The following is a 21735-nucleotide window of genomic DNA, read 5'->3' on the forward strand; positions in this document are numbered from 1 at the left end:
ATGTCTTTGATCATTCGTAATTGTGCCTTTTTTCAGATCAGCAGGAGATCGTTGAGAGAACAACCTATGATGGTGTTTATTTATCACGAACAGAAAGAAAGGTTTTTCGGATGTTAAGAAACTAGAAGGTCATTTCTTGAGAAAGTTGTCCCGTAACAGGATTTTCCAGATCGAAAGCCATAAAATTCTTCGAATGATTTCTTGGGGTTGGACAATTTGGAACTCCTTTACGGTTACTCAAGACTGTTGTATTCTTGGTATATACCGACCATACTGATTCAGAGACGACAAAAGAATCGTATTAAAACCGTATTGTGACCTACCGCCTGCGATCCTTAATGCATTCAGATGCACGTGCTAAGTGGCTTACTATAACGCAATATACCGTTTATAATACACCAATGATTCGGTAACCATAAACGGATAACAATGAACTTTATGTTTATCCCAATTATATGACCATTATTCGAGTTAATAACTTAATCTTAATGAGGGAAATCCGACTTCCTGAAAATTTATTTTAAGGTTAATTCTCTTAGAAGATTTTAATGTCAAATTTTTAATTCAATACATACTACTATGCATATACATACATATATTATAAAAGGAACATCACTTTCATTTTTACTGTTAATTGTTTATTACGGAAAAAATTGAATCATTTCGCACTGATAAACCGAAGAAGGATTTGTTTACGTTAACAGATTAATCAAAGAAAGCTTTTATTAAACTTTTATTAAAACTTTTATTAAACAAAACTACTCAACTAGTTCTCGATAGTTGAGCGCGATCAGTAATTCTCCATGTCATTAATTCATGTCAACATTCACAAACCACAAATCGCCATACAACATATACGTGCGAATGTATTTTTCATACATATCTAATTCTTTATTCGTTTTCAGTAGATTCAAACCTGCCTATTTGAATATATTAAATAAACGTTGTTCCTTCTTACTTTCATTTCTTGCATCGATCGTAGTGATTATCTGAAACTTTTTTCTGCGATTTCATTTGTCTAAGTCCGTTCGAATTGTCAGTGAAATGATATAACGAAACTCTGTTAACCTAACACTTATCTAATAAAAGATATTTAAAAATCACTAAATTCCTACATTCGTGCTAGGGAAATTTTCAAACGTATACAGATGGATAATTTATTTCTCATTAATTATTTGGTAAAATATTGCACTTTTGCTTGTATACCCAAGTATGCAATAACACAGACGGAATATTATTACGTTCATTACGTTCGCGAAGACATCTTGTATGTAATGCATCTTTCATCGTGTGTCATTTTCATAATTTTTAGTATAAGCTTTGAGTATAAGTATTTATGTGCTTACTCTTACCAGTCTTCTTGTATGACTGTCAGATTCACAACTTCCACTGATACTTCATTAGAACCCTAGAATTCCGTAAAAAAGTATTAAAAAGAGGCAAGAAACTACGAAGAAAAAAAGAACCAATATTGAATCTGTTGCGGACAAACGAGCGGAAGACGGCAGACAACGAGCAAACAAGACGATTTTCATCGTACCATTAAGATCGGGTTGTACACGAGCAAAGTCGCGGGACACGCACGTGCGTGCGTGGTTTGGTCGTGCGCTTGCGTTTTGCGGTGGGTCCGCGTGCGGTGAGGCGCGGCTGGTAATACAGAAAAGCCATGGGCCGAAGGAACAAAAGGAGCAGAAGGAGAAACAGGAGGAACAGAAGCGAACTCGTCGCGAAGGTAGAACGCGCGTGTACCGTGCACTTGGTGTACCAAAAGAGAGAGAGAGAAAGAGAGAGGAATACAGATATAGAAAGAAGGAGAAAGACAGAAGAAAACAACGAGCACGACTCTCGGAGCCTCGAACTCGAGAAGTCTTCGCGAGTCCGGCGAACCGACACACACCGCTCACCGATTCCAAAGTCCGCCGGTAGGCTCAGTTGTCTCCGAACCCCCGAACCGTTCGGATGTAGCTACTTTATAAGATTCATTTACGTTTTTCCACGCTTTCGAAGCTCGTTGATTTCGCCGTTGCTCGCTGCTACACATACGCTCTCGTCTTCAAAACCGATTTTACTCTTCGCGTGCTGGTTCTCCGCGGTCTCGTGCGGTCGTCGTGCGGTGAGGCTCGATCTTGAAGAAGCAAAAAGGAAAAGATAGAGAGGAAAACGAGAAAGAAAAATTCGAACACGAACAACACGCCTTTCTCCACGGAAGGAAACATACAAACGAGGGAGAAGTGTTGCCCCGTGGCCAAGGAGCATTCAAATCTAGAAAATCGTTTCTTTTTCGTTTTCCGTATTTTCGTTCGGTTCGGACACCTCTGATCGCGCGCAGCCGATTAGAGAAGCGAGGAAAGGAGTAAGAGCGCTGGAGCGGCGAAGAAATCGGAAGAAACTCGAGAAGAAGAAGGAAAGAAAATCTTGTCGATTGGACGAACCGACGATCCAACACCGTTAACACGTAAGCGAGCTTTTTATTCTTTTTCGATCTATCTATCCTTGTTGAGATCGTATAAAAGTACGAATAGTTACCATCAGATCGATCGAGTCCTTTCTCTTTATGATCATTCGCTATTATCGATCATCCTCTCATTGCTCGTTTCTTGATCGGGTTAGCAAAAGCAAAGGTATCGCGAACAGGTATACGCGTGCAAGCCGTGGCCTGCACATGTACAGTTATTTAATATTTATCACTGGCGACCTCATTTATTTTAAGTTATCGGGTATCGGTATTCCGCTTGAGTCCAAGCCTGTGCGCGCCATTGGAGTAACCATGGAAAAAGCTGATGCGAGAAATCGGATACGAACGAAAATAGTGGCCTGCCACATGCAGAAAGTGTAACGTGAAATCGTCACCGATATATACCTACAACGCCACGTGACACGCTCATAAAAGCGAATTTAAAGGTCCCGGCGAATCAGTTCACGAGATCTCGTGACTCGATCGGTCCGTGATCTATAACTTAGCGTAAATTTATCACGATCACTTGATCCTCGTTGCGTAGATCACCGAATTCAAACACGGATAACGGTAATTCGAAACGAATGGTACAGCCAGTAAATACCTACTCAAGGAGCATGAGGCGAGTTTTCATTGAAACTTTACGATCGGCTATCTGTGTTTTGTCGCGACTTGATAGCAGATCATGTAAGGTAACGACATCGTTATCCAATGATACGAATATTCTAGAACTACAAGAACATCAACATTTAAACGTGTCAATTGTGTTTCGTGGGATTACCTAAGTCGAATATGTAATTGAATTCTGTGCCGCGTTTTTCGTATTTTCGGGAACCATAGCGACATCTTAATCCACGTATAAGGTGAATAAGTTAGATAATCTTACTAGTGGTTTAGATAGTTGTGCGTGAATTTGTTGTTAGTCGACATTCGAGATAAACTTTATAATCTCGAAAGTATAGAAGGAAGATGACGTCGCAATTGTTACTTTTAAAATTTATCTTGGAGTACACAATGGTTTGTGTATGATACTTTTACGACAAATAAATTTCTGGAAGTAAGTCATTTTTTCTTTGAGATGTTGTACACTAATTATTTAAGTAATTAAAATTTGTCGAATAATGAAACTGTAAAATTTACTTACTTTATGCAGTTGATTATTTTGATTTCTGCGAATTTAACATAATGAATGGCTTAATGGTAATCCTGAAATAAACTATATAGCCATTTTGTAATACGTACGTATAGGTGAGCAATTTGCTACGATATTTCATATATAATTTCATTCTTTATATCATAGATATTAAACAGAATTATAAATTTGGAATTCGTCGTGTATTGGTGACTTTTAAATGAACGTTCAGCTTCCTGATTTGATTTGTCTCGCAATTTATTCAAGTGTAATTAATATACGTACAAGTTGACGTATTAAATGAGACAAGAATCATATGAGGTTATAATTATTAGGGTAGAAAAGAGGTTAGGATAAATAATGAGATTTATATAGAGAATAAATCTGAGTGACAAGGAGAAAATAAATATAGAGAACTTTTTTAAATCAATATAGAATCATGAAAAGTATAATATAAGATACATACATGTATAGCGAGAGATGTAGCATAGAAATTGTAAGTTATAGATATCTGAAATTCCAAGTTTAACGACATTTGAAAAAATTAATGGCTAAGATTCTAAATGAGAAATATTTGTAAATGCATGCATTATTATAGGTGTGATTTATTTAAAAAGAAATAAGAAAACACAACACGAGTTACGATATACATTTCAAGTTCAAAGTCGCTTAAAATCATACGAGGCATATTAGTAAGGATAATAATGATATCACCTTTTTCGTTGAATAATGGATATCACTAGAGATAAGTTATTTTGAATGTATTTTAATAAATGTTAATTATTTTATGAATAAACAAGAACAAAAATAAGTATTAAATGACTTGCGGAAATATTCAAAACTTGATATAGGTGCTCTTGCGTTGTACCGATAATTTTCCATCTATTTGTATTTTTTTAACGTTAAAAAATATCCCGAGTGTGAACAAAATATGAAATAGCTTTGTTAAAATGGGTTAAGACGAGAAATTTAAAGATTCGAATGTCGCAGCAGAATTAAACAAGATTTACTGTAACAAATCAAATATAAAACATAAGAATACTTGTATATATATATATATATATATATGTCGGAGATGAAAAGACACCGGAGCCGTCCCTCTGGAACTTCGGGAAAATCCGTAAAATTGCAATTAAAGTTTACAGTCGTAATTAAACAATTTGCGGTCATCCTGTCCAATTGTACTTGTTTGCGATTTGTGATAATAAACTTGGGCTCAAGGCGACCATCAGTCGCCGAACGTAGCCGCGGTCAACGGGACGGGCGCTTCGCCTAGCAAAGGTGTGGAATTATAGTATGATCCTCGTTAAAAGAAATACCAATAGAGGTACTTGACAGTAAAACATTCCAACGGTTCCTTCGGACAACGAATACCTGATGTTGAGGCACGTACACAACACAAGTCCAGTTAGCCCGAGGACCCGCTATAAAACCTGAGGTTTTCCGGCAATTAAGATTTTCCAAACGGACAGACAGTCTTTGTCCCAAACTGACCAATTGACAGCGACGTCAATTTCCTTTTCTGTCGGAACGAGGGCTATATCAGACGGATCCGATGATCTCGTGTCCTTAAACACACCCCATCATAATTTTCCTCTGTGGCATCATTGGGACGAAGATTCATTCTTTCTTGAGATCCCACCGACGAAGGGAGCAGCGCCTGACGATCAGTGAGTTTGAGTTAGAGCAAGTATCTCTTTCATCCCGTTGACCGTGGATTCGTCATCGAAACTAAGACCAACGTCGCTAACATCGCAAGTGCCCAATCACCGCTGTTGATTGTCGAATCGGTAGTGTCCATACTCGTAGCATCAGGCCGCGTCTTCGTTATCACACAACGATGGCCAACTCCAAGGGAGGTCTATCAAACGCCCACAACCCTGTTCCTGACTCTTCTCCGACATATATATATATATATATATATATATATATATATATATATATATATATATATATATATATATAAGTATTATAAATGTTTAATCTAAAGTCAATTAACCTTCTTAACGGGATCATCTTCTAATCAAATTTAATTTTTACAGTCACAGAATCTGAAAAGCTTGATAAAGACAGATTAATTTCAGTTAGTCCTTGCAAATATAAATAGACGATAAATAGTTTATGTTCACTAAAAGTAAAACACCACTAAGAGGATAAGGAATTTTCAATTAAAAGAATTATTGGCTCCAAAAAGGTAACTATCTAAATGACGAGTCAACTCGTCATCCTTGTTAAACTGGTTAAAAAGCAATCAATGAAATAACGAAAAATATATATGCACAAGTTTTCCTCATTTCACTTGGTAGGTTGTTGCAAAACACGATCAACACTGATACATCCTGTATTCAGCGGTCGTATACATGCGTTGAAAAAACACGGTTGTTGGCAGATTTGTTATACATGATCTCTGAAACGTAATTTCATCTAGGTATTATATTTACTCCGCGGAAAGGTTGTCCTCGTGTTTGTATACTTTAGATTATGAATAAGAAAATATACATAAAATTTATATGACTAGTATACCACGTCAATTTATCAGACAGTAAAAAGTAATGCAGCTATTTTGCAAAACGGTATTTCTATGGAATCGTTGCCATAATTCATGGAATCATCGCTGTCTTATCCTTTATATGTAAATGTCGAACTATGAGCTATGGTCGATCATTTTACTTGGAAAAATCTCACTCTCTCGTTCCTAATATAATGTCTAATTGTTTCGAATTGTGACACAGAACAAAAGAATGCAAATGAACAGTGTTACGAGCTGTGGCGCTGTTAGACACAGCTACGCTGAATTATCTTTGTAAACCGTGATTCTAATCGGAATACTATCGAGATTCCAAGGAACTGAAAGTCAATCGTATATTCTTTATTTCCGCTTGCTTTTCAGCTTTCAGCGGTGACTTCCAATTACAGACTTCAAACATAAAACATATACTTAAACACGAGGAAAATACACTGAAAGTCAATAGTTTTATAACATTTCCTACCGTTTAATTAATGTAATGAAAAGCAAAGGATAGAATAAGCGATAAACATTTGCGGTTTCAGTATGATAGAATCAAACGTAACTCTTTCACTTTGTCGCATTGTATTAAAGTAAATTTACTGGTGAAGTGTTACATATTTTGTATTACAAAGTTATATAATCGTGAAATTTTCTGTCGAAATTTCTCTTTGTGCTTTTTTTTTTAATAGAGAAATCTATATTCAAAGAATAATTTTTATTTTTACGATACGATTAGAATAAAATGTTGAATTTCTAAATTTTGTCCTATGATATCATCATCCTTCGACTCGATTTAAGTGTGATCTTCATTAAATTTATTTCAACAGCCAATTCTCTTAGTAATAATTCTTAAATTTTCACGAAAATGTTAATAGGCGGATTCTGTTTAATTCAATTTATATCAGATGATTCATCGCGTTTGTCGATGAAAATATTAAATAAATTTACGTACGTTTGAGATATTATTAGAAACCATAAACATTGGGATACAAAAGTGAGATATACTGACATTGAGATACAAAGGACTCCACGTGGAATTTATTTGCTTGGTCCCAGTTGAAAAAACAAGGCAGCTTTGAACCACCAACAATGGTAACGCATGATACTTAAAGCGTTCACGCAAAGTGCTTCTGAATAGAACGCGTGATATTTTTGACTGATATGATTCGTATTTATTCAGATTACTCATGTAACGTCATTCGTCATAGACGTTTGACAAATATGTTCTTGTGCTCTACGAAACTTTCAGCTGTGTATCATTTTCGGCATGTACACTCTCAGTTCGTAATAATTAAGTTTATAATGACAACAAGTGATATCGAAGAAACTAGCTATCGAAGGAATTGAAATGGCTAAGGTACACAAGACTACAGAAAATTAATAGCTAAGCATTATGAATGTAATTAAAAAAATGGCACTCGGTTAGAAAATTGTTTTCCTTATTAAATATCGTGAAGATTACTATACTTTGCATTTTTTGTATAATTTTGCACATGAATATTCTCTGCATTTTTTATATCTTTAAACAGGATATAGATGCATAAAAATCCGTAGTTCATTAATTAAACTATCTGGCATTGAATACATTTCCTTATGTCATTGTACATTTTTTTAATCGATCACTGCCTTCATTTTCCTTCCCGCGGCCGTACAAAGTCTAACCAACTTTGGTTAATCGGTATTTACGTCAGTATTTTAACCTCGTGTCTCATTGTTCGAACGAAGACCTTTGTAAAAGCATTCGCAGTAGCGTGCAGTCAGTAAAAGTAAAACGCACCGTGGCTCGTTTAAATGGATTTACGAGTCAGGTAAAAAATTGCATTGTAAACGCTGAGTTTGGTCAAAACCAATTTAAGACATCAATCTTTTAATTAATATCGTTTCTTTCGATTCTCTGATTTCACGAGTTTCCTTTTCAATTCTTTAAGGACTTTTGTTATCACACGTGTTCGGGCAATTGTATTTTTTAGATAAAGCAAATAACTTGTTCTTCGTATGATAGAGGATAATTTACTTTGGAAGATTCCATAAATATTAATATTAAACAGGGGCTTATATCTTTTAAGAAAATATTTATAATTGACACAATCATTTAGGAGCGTATGAATTAATTAGAATTTCAATGAGACTGGCCTGAAATTATTTTGTATAATCATTAAAATGATTGAATTTTTCTAACATCACCGAGGGATTTGATCAACAAATTAAAAAGTAAAGAAATTCGTAATTAATTGTAAACTAGTTGATCTCATTCATAGCCTTTATATTAAATCAATATTTATCAACATTAAATTTTCTAATACTCGTGTGTTCTATGTACGCGTGATAATCGAGATTCTACTACACTTGACCTTAATCAATAAGGAAAAGAAGCAGAATGGAACAGAAAATGAACGAAAGTTGGCATAAATTTATGAATGGAGAGTTCTTGAAGCTTCTAGAACATTCACGTAGATACTGATAAGTCGTAGGTTTATTTATACGTACGATATACTTAACCATACTGAAATTTAATCGTTAAACATAATCAATTCTTTTAAGAAACCAAAAAAAAAGAAAAGAAAAGGAAAGAAAAGACGAAAAGAAGAGAAGAAGAAAGCAGGGATCGTAGTATGAATGGAGAGTTCTCGTAGTTTCCATAACATTTAAGTAGATATCGATAGATCAGGCAGGTGTATTTGTATATATGCGTTTCCGTCGAAATTTCAACGAGTCTGGCAACATGACTTTCGATTGAAAGACGATCGTTCGTTGCATTATCGTAATACACGGGAGATCGTAATAGCAAGTCTGGACACTGGTGTGTAGCGTAAAGGCTGCATAGTAGACGGTACGCTTACGCCTCGAAGCATTTCGTTGTGAAACGATTGAAGCATTTACGAGTCGATCGTTCCACGAGGACTTTCTAATCCGTCGTATATACGTACAGGGTGTCCCGCAAGGTGTGCCGCGAACGCTGCGAGTGACAGATTCCTGAGTCGAAAACACGACGACTCGCGTAGCCTTTTCGCGACACGACGATCGCACACTTTTCAGCCGCGATCGAACCTGTTTTTCAACTGGGCGATCCAGCGCATATGAAATACATACGTGGACTTTTTTCTTTACAAATATCGCGGGTACGTGACAGGTTTATGATATGGAGATCCGGTAATTCGCACTACTTTTTCACCATCATTTCCTATTCCTTTTTTTATTTTCGCTGTAATCATCGGATGTTTTGCTCGAGTCACTCAATGTAGGCGGAATCACACAGAAATATTTATTTTCAAACGTGAGAATTAGACTGCGAATATTTTCTTTTTTTTTTTCTTTTTTTTTATTAAGCATTTGAAATCTCGATAGGGGTTTATTTCACCTTACGTATGGCGTGTGTCTTCAATTTGCAAATAGACTGCGGGTATTTATGCAGATTCATATTTTTATGAAGATAATTAAGAGAAACACAACCCGGGTAGAAAATCGTTTTACGTGATAAGTATTAAAAGGGATACTTCACTTTTGATACTTTATATAGCACTGGAGGATGTGTGACGCGGGTTATGCGCATTTCTGTACCTTCAAATTTACGCATAAAAGTATGTGCTTAAAAGTCCGTACTCTAATAATAATCATTTGAATTGACGATGAATACATTTATCGTGAGTAATAGGCAATTTTTCGATCATTAGCCAATCTACCTTTCAATTTACATATTTTCCCGCAAATATCGTCGATTATAAATTTCTGACTTGGAAGATTTATAACTTTAGTTCAATTGCACGAATCTGTTTCTCAATATGAAAATCTTATCGCGAATATCATACGAGCTTCAGGCTTTTTTTTTATCGTAAAGTACAAAAATTTATGCAAACGTCTTTCAATTAGTATCATCGATCCTAAAAATATAGCGAATTATAACTGTTTGTACCGAAGGTGCGAGATATCCTGCGGTTTTTAAGTTGCGCGACAAAGTTATAGCCTTTTTTTAAGTTGTAAATGAACCCGTTTTTCGATTTGGCAAATTTAAGGCACGCTCGAAATACGCGCGACTATACGTGAATATTGTCGCGAGTGTCTCGCGCACATAATCTTGTTGATATCGTATGCGTGTTCATTTATTCGAATGCGTCGATAAAAACTGCGTTCAGTGAGAAACGAATTTGCATACTCCTTCAGGAATGCGGTACACGCAGGATGCTATTCAGATAAACATTTTTCAACGTGCAAGAGTTCGCTTCTCCAAATTTTTCGCGTCTGCGGCAACCCGAGAATTCGTTTATATTTATTTAAAAGGTGGTAAAATACGTATTCAATTAATGATCGAGATTACTGACATTCGTATATATCGTCTTAATTAGATAAGACTACGTATTTAGATTAACTTTGCACGAATCGTACACCTGCGTTTATAAGGTGTATGCATGACGAAATAAGAAATTGGATTCTCAAAATTCTTTTAGCGTATTTATGCATGTGTGCAATGAAATACAAGTATTGGCATAGATTATCTTTTCTTGTAAGATTCTTCGTAAATTTGTAAAAGATCATGATCTTTTATTTAGTTCCTTTTTTTCTTTTTTTTTTTTTTCCTGAATATGAATTCAACTAGATCTGAGGATTGTAAATTGAAGAACGATTTTAAAATTATTAAATCCAACGTTTCATTTCTCACTACTCTAATACCCACAAACGATGATTGTAAGAATCTGCGATATTTTTAGTTTTACAACACCAAACAAGATAAAACAATATGCGTTTTTCCAGTGACTTTTCACGACCACAGGTTGACTTTATCGTCAGCCATTCGCGCATTCTTATCCGAGGAAAGGTTTCGAACGTGAATTATATTGTTTAAACGCAACAATAACAACGCATAGCCGGGGTTCTTGCATCATTCGGGTCAACTTTATCCGTATTTACAATGGCGCATACGGGTGATCACGTACTGTTGCAAAACAAAAGCGGGAATTTTCGAAAACAGTATTTTCCTCGCAAGAAAATCATTCCATTTAGATATTAACACATTCGTCTTGTTAATCTCCCTACGTTCTTCGATTCATTTTTAATCTGTAATTAAGATTTTCTTTCAAAAAGGTTCTTGTTCAACAATTTCGGAAGTTTCTCGTTCCAATCTATTAGCGATATCTCTTTTAAAACATCGGTCGTCTTTTTGTTTGCTGAAAAGAGAACAAGATTGAGCCATAAAAAATCGGGAACTATAGTCGAGTTAAACTCGCATCATTTATACGATAGTAAATGACAGCAAGTGTTCATTGATTGATGACTATTAAAATCGTTCGAACGATCTGTGAGCCATCATTGAGAAATAGCGTGAAAAGGGTTGCGAAAATAAAAAAGAAAAAGAAATTTGACCGTTTAAAAATCAAGGTGAGCTTTGTGCTAGAGAACTCAAGTGCCGGGTTTTTTTTTCTTTCCTTATTTCCTATGAGACACGCAAAAAGTCATGACAAGAACATTTGTCGAGAAAGATTACACACTTTGAATAAGGTAACGAGTAAGATTAGGTACAAAGTATCAGGATAACTGTACGTCTTTAACAGATACAGTTGACATGTTTTGTAACACACGGTCTTTCGCAACTGATTTGCTTTATCCCTCTGATTAATTTAATTACATTATACTTCATAGGTTTTTCTTTTTTATCCATCCACGGCCGTGTTCTTTTCAACTTTTTATCAGCTTCTCTGTCATTCTTCCACTTTTATATCTTCTGCATCGTACTTCATAGTAGAAATCAAGGCTCTCTTGCACAGTAATTGGTTAAGTAATAATATTAGTGAATTGACAAGTTAAAAATAGTAGCTTAGTAGCTTTTATTTCACAGTTCTCCTGGTAGTGTATCTTTCTTGACGAATAAGGTTGAAATATCAGGAACACGATCAACCGACTTTACATCGTAGAAATTAGACATTTTAACTATTTTTAACACGTGCGACGATGTCTGAAATGATGTAAGAGCAATAAAATATCCAGTTTTTAACAACGCGATGAAAAGATAAACAACCGAGAAGAAGAAGAAGAAGAAGAAGGAGCAGGTTTAAGAAACGAGATATGTCTGCCGAGAAAAGAAAACGCGGGGAAATTTTGAATGCCGGCCAAGCAATTTATCGAACCTTGACCTCGTCGTGGTACAAGTTCGCACTCCAATTAATTTCAAAGTCTACGCACGCCTCTCTCTCTCTTAAGCTATCTTTATATGCTGGAAGTTGATAACACTTTGTTACGTCCTATACATGCGTAATGCAATCCAAGTCTGCAGAAGATTCGTTTTACGATCATCATTAGCATCAGCTGGTTTTCCAGCCGGTTAATTATAAAAAAATCAAGATACGGGAAATTAGCTTATTTTACTGCGACTTCTGGGAATGCGTTTAGACGCAACTTTTTATACAACGGAATAAAAAGGAAGCTCGTCCGTCGAGGTATTAAAACCCAGTGTAGAACTTGGATTAGCAGCGGGACAACTTCTGCTTTCCCAATCAGCCGGATTCATCGAAAAGGATGCCGATTAATTCGACGTTTTATAGAAATCGTCTTTAAATAACTCTTTCTTTTTTTCCTTCTTCTTTTTTCTTCCTCTCACTTCTGTATGATCGATGATCGAAAGCGACGTTCTAAAATCCCACGGTCTAGGATCCTTCTACGTATTCCTCTTTGTATGTAATTCTTGTGTTATCTTCGAAGAAGAAAGTACCGTACATAATCGACAGTAAGTATTCGTATATGTATCCTTTACACTTATGGGAACAATCCTAAGAGACTCTAGGTTATTCGGTTTATTCGCTCGAAAGTATCCACATGTTTGCTTATGTTTGACAGGATATAATTTAATTTCCATATTATGCTTCGAAGATATTAATATTCTATTATTATGATAATGAAATACTATTATCATCTACAAAAATGTAGTAAGTTATGTAATAAATTATACAATTTTTTAACGAGGTTTGCGACAACACGTTCCAGGAAGCACACACTATCTACGTAGCCTCCTTGTACAGATCGGACGAAAAAAAGGTTGCCTAAACTTATAGATCATGATTAATTCATGCAATAATATTTGAAACCAGTAGATACATCGGGGAATCACATTCCAAATTCTAATACATATCATCGGGTTTTAAACAAATGATTGAAGTTTGTTATTTGCCCATTGCACAAGAAGATGACAAGTATTGATAAGAACCAGAAAATCAACAAAATTATCGTACGTTTCTGGCGTAATCTTCATTTGTATTAAATATCAGTAAGAGTCCTAATGCTCATGGTCAATAACGTATGTTCGTGTACTTTCGTCGTTAATATACGAAATTTATAGGTTGCATAGGGAAATACGATCGTAAGTGTCAATAAGTTCTATTCTTAGTGCCGCGTCCATTTGTTTGCAAGAAGAAGAAATGGTACAACAAGATTGGTACAAGATTCGCGGTTAAAGCAGAGTTGAAGGTCGTTGGAAACTGGTTAGGGTGGGTATTCTGCTTTCGTGGTACTACACTTTAGTGGCCGAATCGTGTTCAAGTAAGTCAGGGTCATACAAACCGTGTTTCTGTGCTACCGATATAAAAGTGGGAATTCAGTTATGTGTATTTACCACACGTACCACGACGCTTAATTACGCATACCGAATTACCGATTTTTTTACGAGTATAAGTATATTCTTTGACGTGATGTGTAAACGCCACGTGGCGCCTCCTTGCTTTCGGAAGGAATTGTAGTTTCTCTTTGGGAATTCACATTGATTTTTAATCGTGTTTGCTGCGTTTATAGAATTTTTTTACAGTGAAATTGTCTTAAACGTTTTATTATCGAAATTAATAAAATCTATTAAAAATCTTTGCTATTAATTACAAATGCATATATAGCGCGTTAAACGTAAATATGCAAATAACGATAATATTCTAATAAAAGTAAATTAATCTTATTAAAATTTGATTTAATAGAACAAGGTACAAAGGTATTTCAATTTTTCGATTTCTCCACTTTGCATCATTTTCATTGATTTAATTACGTTATATAACCATAGTAAAAAGATTTACAGGAATGATCCATACTTTATTGAAATTTGTCAAGTTGATCAGAGGCAGCCGTCAATCGAATAAAATAAATACTCTAATTAAAAAATTTATATTTTCAATTAATCTAAATCATATTTACTGATAATAATATAGAACCTTACATGATAATTATTGCAACTTTAATTCACAAAATATTCCCATCTTCTAATGTATCTGTCGCACGATAACCGCGCGTTTCAGCAAAAAACAATTCTCATATGTTTTCTCTTTGGAACATGTTTTCTCGAAGGACGAAACGAAGAATTCTCGTATCGCGCGCTCGCTTGGTACGGCGGTATTCTTGTTATGCAACAGAAAGATTAGTTATGTCTTTTCGTCTTGCTTTTCCGTGGCTTTGTCTTTCGCTGAAGAATGAAAAAAAGGAGGAAGAAAAAGAAAAGAACGTTCCCGATTGGAAAGGAACGCGAGCCTCGCGTTTTATCCGCGTTTTACTCGTCTGATACAAGGAAACGCGACCTTTCGAAATGGCGGGAAAGGTTTTTGCTATAGTTGACAGGTTTTCCGTCGTTTATTAATACGTACGATAGCCTTCTGCGAACGTTGCGTTGATCTTGATGAACGATCACAATGAAACCAAGGTTTATTTATTCTTCTATATGTTCCCGCGCGTGGATTATCGCGATTCTATTGCTTTAAAATTTTTCAGCTTTTGCATATTATTAACATCGCCTTTGCATGAATATATCAGGCGAAGACGAGTGTATGCGATTTATTGAAGTAGTTTTTTTTGAAGCTTTAGGTATAATTTACGATTCAAGTGATTTAAAACAAGATACATTAATGTAGGATAACCTTGATTAAAGAGAGTAAATCTTGAAAGTATCTGGAAATAGAAGTACGCTTCATTAATATAAAATAACAGGAGATATGTTTTCTACGAAAATATAAATTTGCACGAAGATCCACAGCTTAATTATAATATTTGACAAGCGAAACAAAACTACATTTGGGTTCCAATTCTCTAACCGTCTGCATAAAGACATTCCCAAGCAATTTATTATATTTACATAATGTTTCTATATACATAATATGACACAATCCTTCTCAGAAAATCTCTCAATGATATTCATCTTTTAACATTAAAATTAGCTTTTTATCTTGCTTGATTTTTAATTGGAATGAATATTTGTAATTAGTTGGATAATCCATTGGGTCATAGATGGCCATATCAATCCGAGTAATATGCTAAGAAAAATTCGAGAATGACCCAAAGAATCTTGGCTTAATCAATCTCACTCTCTATCCTCTCTATTCCTGCTTGCCTAATTCAAATTCATTGCGGCAACTGTTTAAAGCATGTACATCATATAGCCAACGATATCGTGCTTAAAAAGTCGTCAGAGCTGTGTGCCATTATTTGTAATGGTCACGCACGATCATCGAATATTCCGCTCCAACCGCGAGTGAAATTGCTCTTTAAGCTTCTGGAGGTTTCCACCGGTATCACTTGGTCGTAAACAAGCGGGGTCGTGGAACGTTTTCTGGCGCGGAAGAAAGTAAGCAAGTTTGAGAAACGCTGCGAATGAAACGAAGATTTGGCGTAAGTGGGGGGCAGACAGGGCGCAGAAAGAGTTAGCGAACGAGGTGAAGGTATTGCGAGCGCCGGTTAATTGCGATGCACGCCGTGCGACACGTGTCACAGCATTGTGCGGCCGGTCACGCATTCCCATCGATTACATCGACGACAAACGAATTTACAAGCGCAACTGGAACGTGATTCGCGAACGGCTTCAATAAGGCCTTTCCAAATGGAAAAAAGGATAAGAGAGAGGAGAGAGAGAGAGAGAGAGAGAGAACGAAGGGAAAAGAGGAGGAAAAAGGAAAGGATTCCCTTTAAACTGCACGATCCGTGACGAGGTCTTCGCACGCCCCTTCATACCAATGAACGGCCCGTTATAAATCGCTTTTACAGAAATACGCGATGTTGCACGCGCGCCACCGTCCATAACTATCAGCTCGTAATATACGAGGCGTTCGTTCTGCGCCTCCAATATCTTGTCTTCTTCAGATGCTTTTCTTAGATATATAACATTGGTTGAAATATTTCTCTCGATAAATCTTGGCATTTTGGATTTTATTCCTACGGTTGTCCCGAAGGAGTATCTTATGGTCGTGTTGAAAGGGAAAGGAATCTTTTCTTTTTTTCAAGGAGGGTCTGTTTCTTTGAAAATGTTAGGTAGGGAATGGTAAACATTTGAAGAATCGAACACAGTATTATTTCACAGTGATATCGAACTTTGAAGTAGTTTTTGTTTTTTGATAAATCCACACGTACATTCAATTTTTGGAAATGTATGAATATACAGAGTACACTAAATATATGCAAAATAGTAAAAATATAATAGAGTAAATCCGATGTATCAATAATACTCACCAAACTATCATATTGTACAATCAACCGATACAAATGTCAATATTACATGTAAACATCAATACTATAAATCGTATACATGTAAATTCATCTTCGTCTAAAAAACTGCTTACTCATCAGTCTGTTATGTAATCATCTTCATCTTGTCTCTCAAATGTAAGAATCTATCTCTGTCAAATCGGATATACCAAAGTATGTTAGTATAACGGATTAAAAGAACACAGTCTGATACAACTAATACAAACGTTAAATAATTAAATATATTTAATAATAAATTACACATAAATTCATCTTCGTCCAACAGTTGTTCCCTCACCAATCTTATACAATCAACATTTTTCCTCTTCTTTCTCCGATATAAAAATCTCTTTTTATCAAATTAGAATCTATCCCAGACGAAATATATTAACGATCGATTAATCAATAATGTTACAGGTAGCAAACACGTAGAATGGTAGCCTCACAACACGACGGTACCAGAAGTGTTGGTGGCGGTGGCGGTGGAGACGGCGGAGGTGGCGGTGGCGATGAAACCGTGTACACGGTGACCGTGAGTGGTGTCGGTTACAGGAACGAGGGTTACAAGGACGATGGTACCGATGGTATACCTCCTGAGCCGCAGAAACCACCGCAATTATCGTCCACGGACGACGATACCCAGTCCAGAAAGTTCAAGCTCTCCCGCGGCGAGAAATGGCGGATCTTAAAGAACATTAGCACCGTATCCGTGGCATTTATGGTGCAGTTCACCGCGTTTCAAGGCACAGCGAATCTACAATCGTCTATCAATGCCAGTGATGGTTTAGGCACCGTGTCCCTATCAGCGATTTACGCGGCTTTGGTATTATCATGCATCTTCGTGCCAACCTTCGTTATCAAAAGGCTCACCGTGAAATGGACGTTATGCGTATCGATGCTGTGCTACGCACCGTACATCGGCTCCCAGTTCTATCCAAAATTTTATACCTTGGTACCGGCTGGCGTGCTTCTTGGTTTGGGTGCCGCACCCATGTGGGCTGCCAAAGCCACCTATCTCACGCAGGTCGGTGGCGTCTACGCGAAACTCACCGATCAGCCGGTTGACGCCATCGTCGTCAGGTTTTTCGGGTTCTTCTTCCTTGCCTGGCAGACTGCTGAACTCTGGGGAAACCTCGTGTCGTCGCTTGGTAAGTGGTGGCCTTATTTATTTTTACTTTTTTTCTTGTTTTCATTTCTCTTTGGTTAAATATGTATTGTGCTGTTTTATTCTGAAACCTTAGAGCTCAAGCAATTTTTTATTCTTTCGTTGTTAAGTTTTGCTTTTTTCTTTTTTTTTTTGTTTAAATATAATGTTGTTTAATTTAAAGCTCAGGGAAAATTTTAGAAGCTTGGAAATTTTCTATTCGACTCGTATTTAGAAGAGTATTGCGTAGAAATTCGAATTTTCGGCTATTTGACCCGCGTTAAATTTGTTGTAGGAATTTTTTTTTGTTTGACTTGCGTCAAGCTTATATGGAAGATGTAGAAATCTTTTTTATTTGTCTTATATTACGTAGAAGTACATGTATGTAAAAAATGGAAAGAAAGGAGGATGTTTGAAGGATTTCAGTTTTTTCTTCTGGATAACATTGACTGAACTCATGGTGAGAGGTTAATGTAGCGAAGTCTATCGTTCTCAATGTCGTTTATCATTACCATAATCAACATTAACATACTCAATAACGATAGTCAGTGATCGAATCTCAATAAAATAATAATTGTTATTTAAGAATTTATCTAAAACAAAGTCGTATAAAAGGCAGCTTATTGAAATGAAATTTCCTATCCTTATTAACGATCAACATCGAACGATCTTTATTATAATCGTTAATATCATATTCTTATTAACGATTAATCGATCGATATAACGAATATCTGCCATAGATAAATCTATAAAAATTACTTTGAAAGCCCGGCTCGCACATCGATTAGCATATTAGAGAAATTTGATGCAAAGCTAATGGTGCAAAATGAGGACGATAAGTCGAATAGAACGGAATTACGTAGTCAATAGGTGTTTTAAAACCTGAATTATCTTTGAGTAGTAACTCATAGCAAAATTGTTAGACTGCGTTAAAGCATATACATTCACCGAAGCAGTAACATAAGGAAATCCAGTAGAAAACATACCACGAGCTACCCATCAATACTATAAATCAGCTCTAATTAACGGTACCGTTAGGTTAAACAGAGTCTTCCTCATCGAATATGCACGAACTTCATCCGGCTCAAAATTCCCTCGAACGTTTACCGAATGACCTATCCAAGATAAAAAAAAGAAAACCAGAAAACGAATATCTCGAATTACAGATACCTTCGTTCTACTTCTACTCATTCACGGTATAAATTAATCTTCTCTGATACATGCCCAAAAGTTCCTTTCTGAGAAGCATTTAAAATGCAAATTGTTGATGCCCATCTGATTCGAGGACCTTCGAACTCGTCGAAGTCGTTTCGAATGAACGATTCTTAGAGAAGATCGTCAAGGCCACGCGAAATCGGTGTCAATATTATTTTGTCCCTCATAAATTTGGTAATCATTCGACTCTTCTTTCTCTATCTTCCCGTATCTGCCAACATACGAAATTTACCTGTCGCTGCTGATACCTAATTATTATCTACTATGTCTGAACAGATGGCCTCATCAAGTGCGAAACACTCGTGAGATCACGCTTGCTTCGTAAACAACGCACGATTGCGACACACGTAAATACACTCCTATTCATAAGTATTAGGTTATTGAGAAAATTCGTGAAATTAGCGAAAGCGAACCCAATGACGATCAATGTTACATGAACGCGGCTTTTTATTTGCAATTGTTTTCAGTCAGTTTCCATTACTAAATCCCATATTTTAAACTTGTGACCGTGAAAGGGAATGCCAAGGATTCGTTCGTTACTCTTTTCGTCACTATTTCTTTCATTCATGTTCTTACGAACTGTACGTTCGTAGTAATCGTTGTATATATTCTACTAAAAAAAATTTGACAAATATAATCTAGACACTCGTGTCTAGTTACAGAGTTAATGAAATTTCCGAATATTTCGTATAACACACACGATATGTGAGACGCACGTACAAGTTTTCCATGACAAGTATTCAAATACTTTCGTGAGCCACTGCAACTCTTCGTAAGCGTTCTAATACTTATGAAACAGGAATGTACGATAGGAATGTACAGTATACAAAACACGCATGGTGTGTGTAGCAGCAATAACGCGTGCGTAGTCAGACTTGTCGGGCCAAATATTCGGTCCTTTCCCTTACTGGCTGACTAGTTGCCTGGCTGGTCGGTTAGTTTACTGGCTGGCTGGTCGATAGGTTGGCGCGAGATCGACGACACGACAACTCTCGCGCTTGCTGCTAACTGCTAACGTTCTCCATGGACACACTCGGGTTTCGAGCGGTTCTGACTGACAACATCGAGAGACTCGCCGAGAAAGATAGGAACGTTCGAGGAACAGCGATGGAGAACGCTTTGCACGCGGGAAGAAACAAGATTTATCCGGTATAAACCCGTGATAGTCGGTTTCCGTACCACCTCGTACGCATTCCCTGATACTTGGGCGGCGGTAGCGCGCGATTTAACTGTTTTCTATGATTCGAACCGTTCGATCGAGCGATCGGCTCTTCCTCTCCGGCGGGCAACGGCACTTCCGTTTACTCCGCTTAGCTCTGCACGCGCGACCCGCTCCTGCCTTCACGGCAGATACGTTTCAGGTAAACAAACGGTGGTTCACTTGACCTTTCTTCTCTTTTTTCCGCTCCATTTTTTCCTTTCTCCTCTTTTGATATTTATTTTTTATTTACATAAGATCGCTCGACATTTTCAAGGTTTCGCATGTACATGTGTATTATTATCGACAAAGTTGTAACGATCTTTTTTTCCTGTTTAATGTATAAGACACAATAGAACGTCATTTATCTAGCATCACGTGTCATCTATCTCTAATCGATATTTCTATACGCTGTCCTTTTATTTTTCGTTCGATTAATAGAAGTTTATATATAGATCAGAGTATTCAGTTTTCAAGAGATCATTTAATTCTTAACCGTTGCTATCTGTTAACCTTCATATCCACAATATTAAGAAGCAATTGGATAGCGTAAATTAATCGATGCAGAGAATTGCAAATTAAATGTTAATGCAACGTTGGCCCTTGACGGGTTGAATGATAATTGAATCGACACCACGTATACGTCAGTAGCAGCGAATACGTTGAACGAACACTAAATAACATCTCTTTCTACTAAGTGGTATTCAGATAAATGGAGTTCTATTGTAATTGAATGGAATGAGGAGGGGATTACGTGTTGACGGCCTTGAGTGGACGATTGATTTCGAACGAACTATAGGCGCGCCTCGTTGCTGAAACCTGTTTTCATCCAGTTTCTTCCGATATCTTTGAGACTGTTTGGAGAGTATGCGCTGTTGAAAATGTACTCCGTGGATCGTGGTATTTCGCGATAGGAACATAGGAACTCTCGATTGCTTGATTTTGCTAGCAGGTATGTTCTGCAACATAGTATATAAACACTAGAGTAGAGTGAAACCTGTACTTCGAAGCATGATAGACACGTGCACGATAATCGAAACGCGATGAACATATCCGTGAAACAATGTGTAACCGGACAAAAAGCAAGACAGTGACTCATTCTATTGCGAGTACATAATTCTTTATAAACACACGTTCCTTAATTACGTTTAATTTATGTGTTCTGATGGTTTACGTTCAATCAGAAACTATTACTTGTATTCTGATCGTCGTGCATTAACGGAATGCCTTTGATGAAGATGTATACAAGTACATATTTACAGCCTCTCATCGTTACGTTGTTCATAGGTTCATTTCTCAGGTTCTCCGGAAAATTAATCGAAACACTTCAACGACGCTACATTTCCCTAATGTCTTAATGTATTTCCCCGTACAAACTACACTTTAGTCGTTGAATGTTTCTACTGGAAGATGTGAGCTATGTCAACGTGGAATCCAAAATGTATCTCTTTTGGAGTAAAGGGCATTAGGTCGAATGCAAATGTAGAAGAGATGATCTGGAAATAGGTTAATTATAGAAACGCAAGAGAAAATATAATATTATACCGTAATTAGGGGCTATCACTAATATAAGAAGATACCATAGAGATTTCGCTTTCTTCTTTATGCTAAAATA

General features: G+C 36.5%; 1 protein-coding gene across 4 annotated transcripts in view; it reads left to right on the forward strand.

Annotated features, from left to right (window-relative positions):
- Positions 1–1716: 1716 nt before the first annotated feature.
- LOC126863627 (UNC93-like protein) overlaps positions 1717–21735 on the forward strand; it is a 57765-nt gene continuing 37746 nt past the window's right edge. The window contains exons 1-2 of one of the 4 annotated variants that reach the window (XM_050613968.1): positions 1717–2455; positions 16981–17711. In XM_050613968.1, coding sequence (XP_050469925.1) covers positions 16997–17711 — 715 coding nt within the window. In that variant the 5' untranslated portion in view covers positions 1717–2455; positions 16981–16996. Of the gene's footprint in view, positions 2456–2988; positions 3148–3178; positions 3513–15993; positions 17712–21735 lie in introns of those variants that run through there. The other 3 variants (XM_050613970.1, XM_050613971.1, XM_050613969.1) reach the window with 3 other exon arrangements.

The sequence above is a fragment of the Bombus huntii genome, chromosome 3 (assembly GCF_024542735.1).
Source record: "Bombus huntii isolate Logan2020A chromosome 3, iyBomHunt1.1, whole genome shotgun sequence".
In the NCBI taxonomy this organism is placed as follows: Eukaryota; Metazoa; Arthropoda; class Insecta; order Hymenoptera; family Apidae; genus Bombus; species Bombus huntii.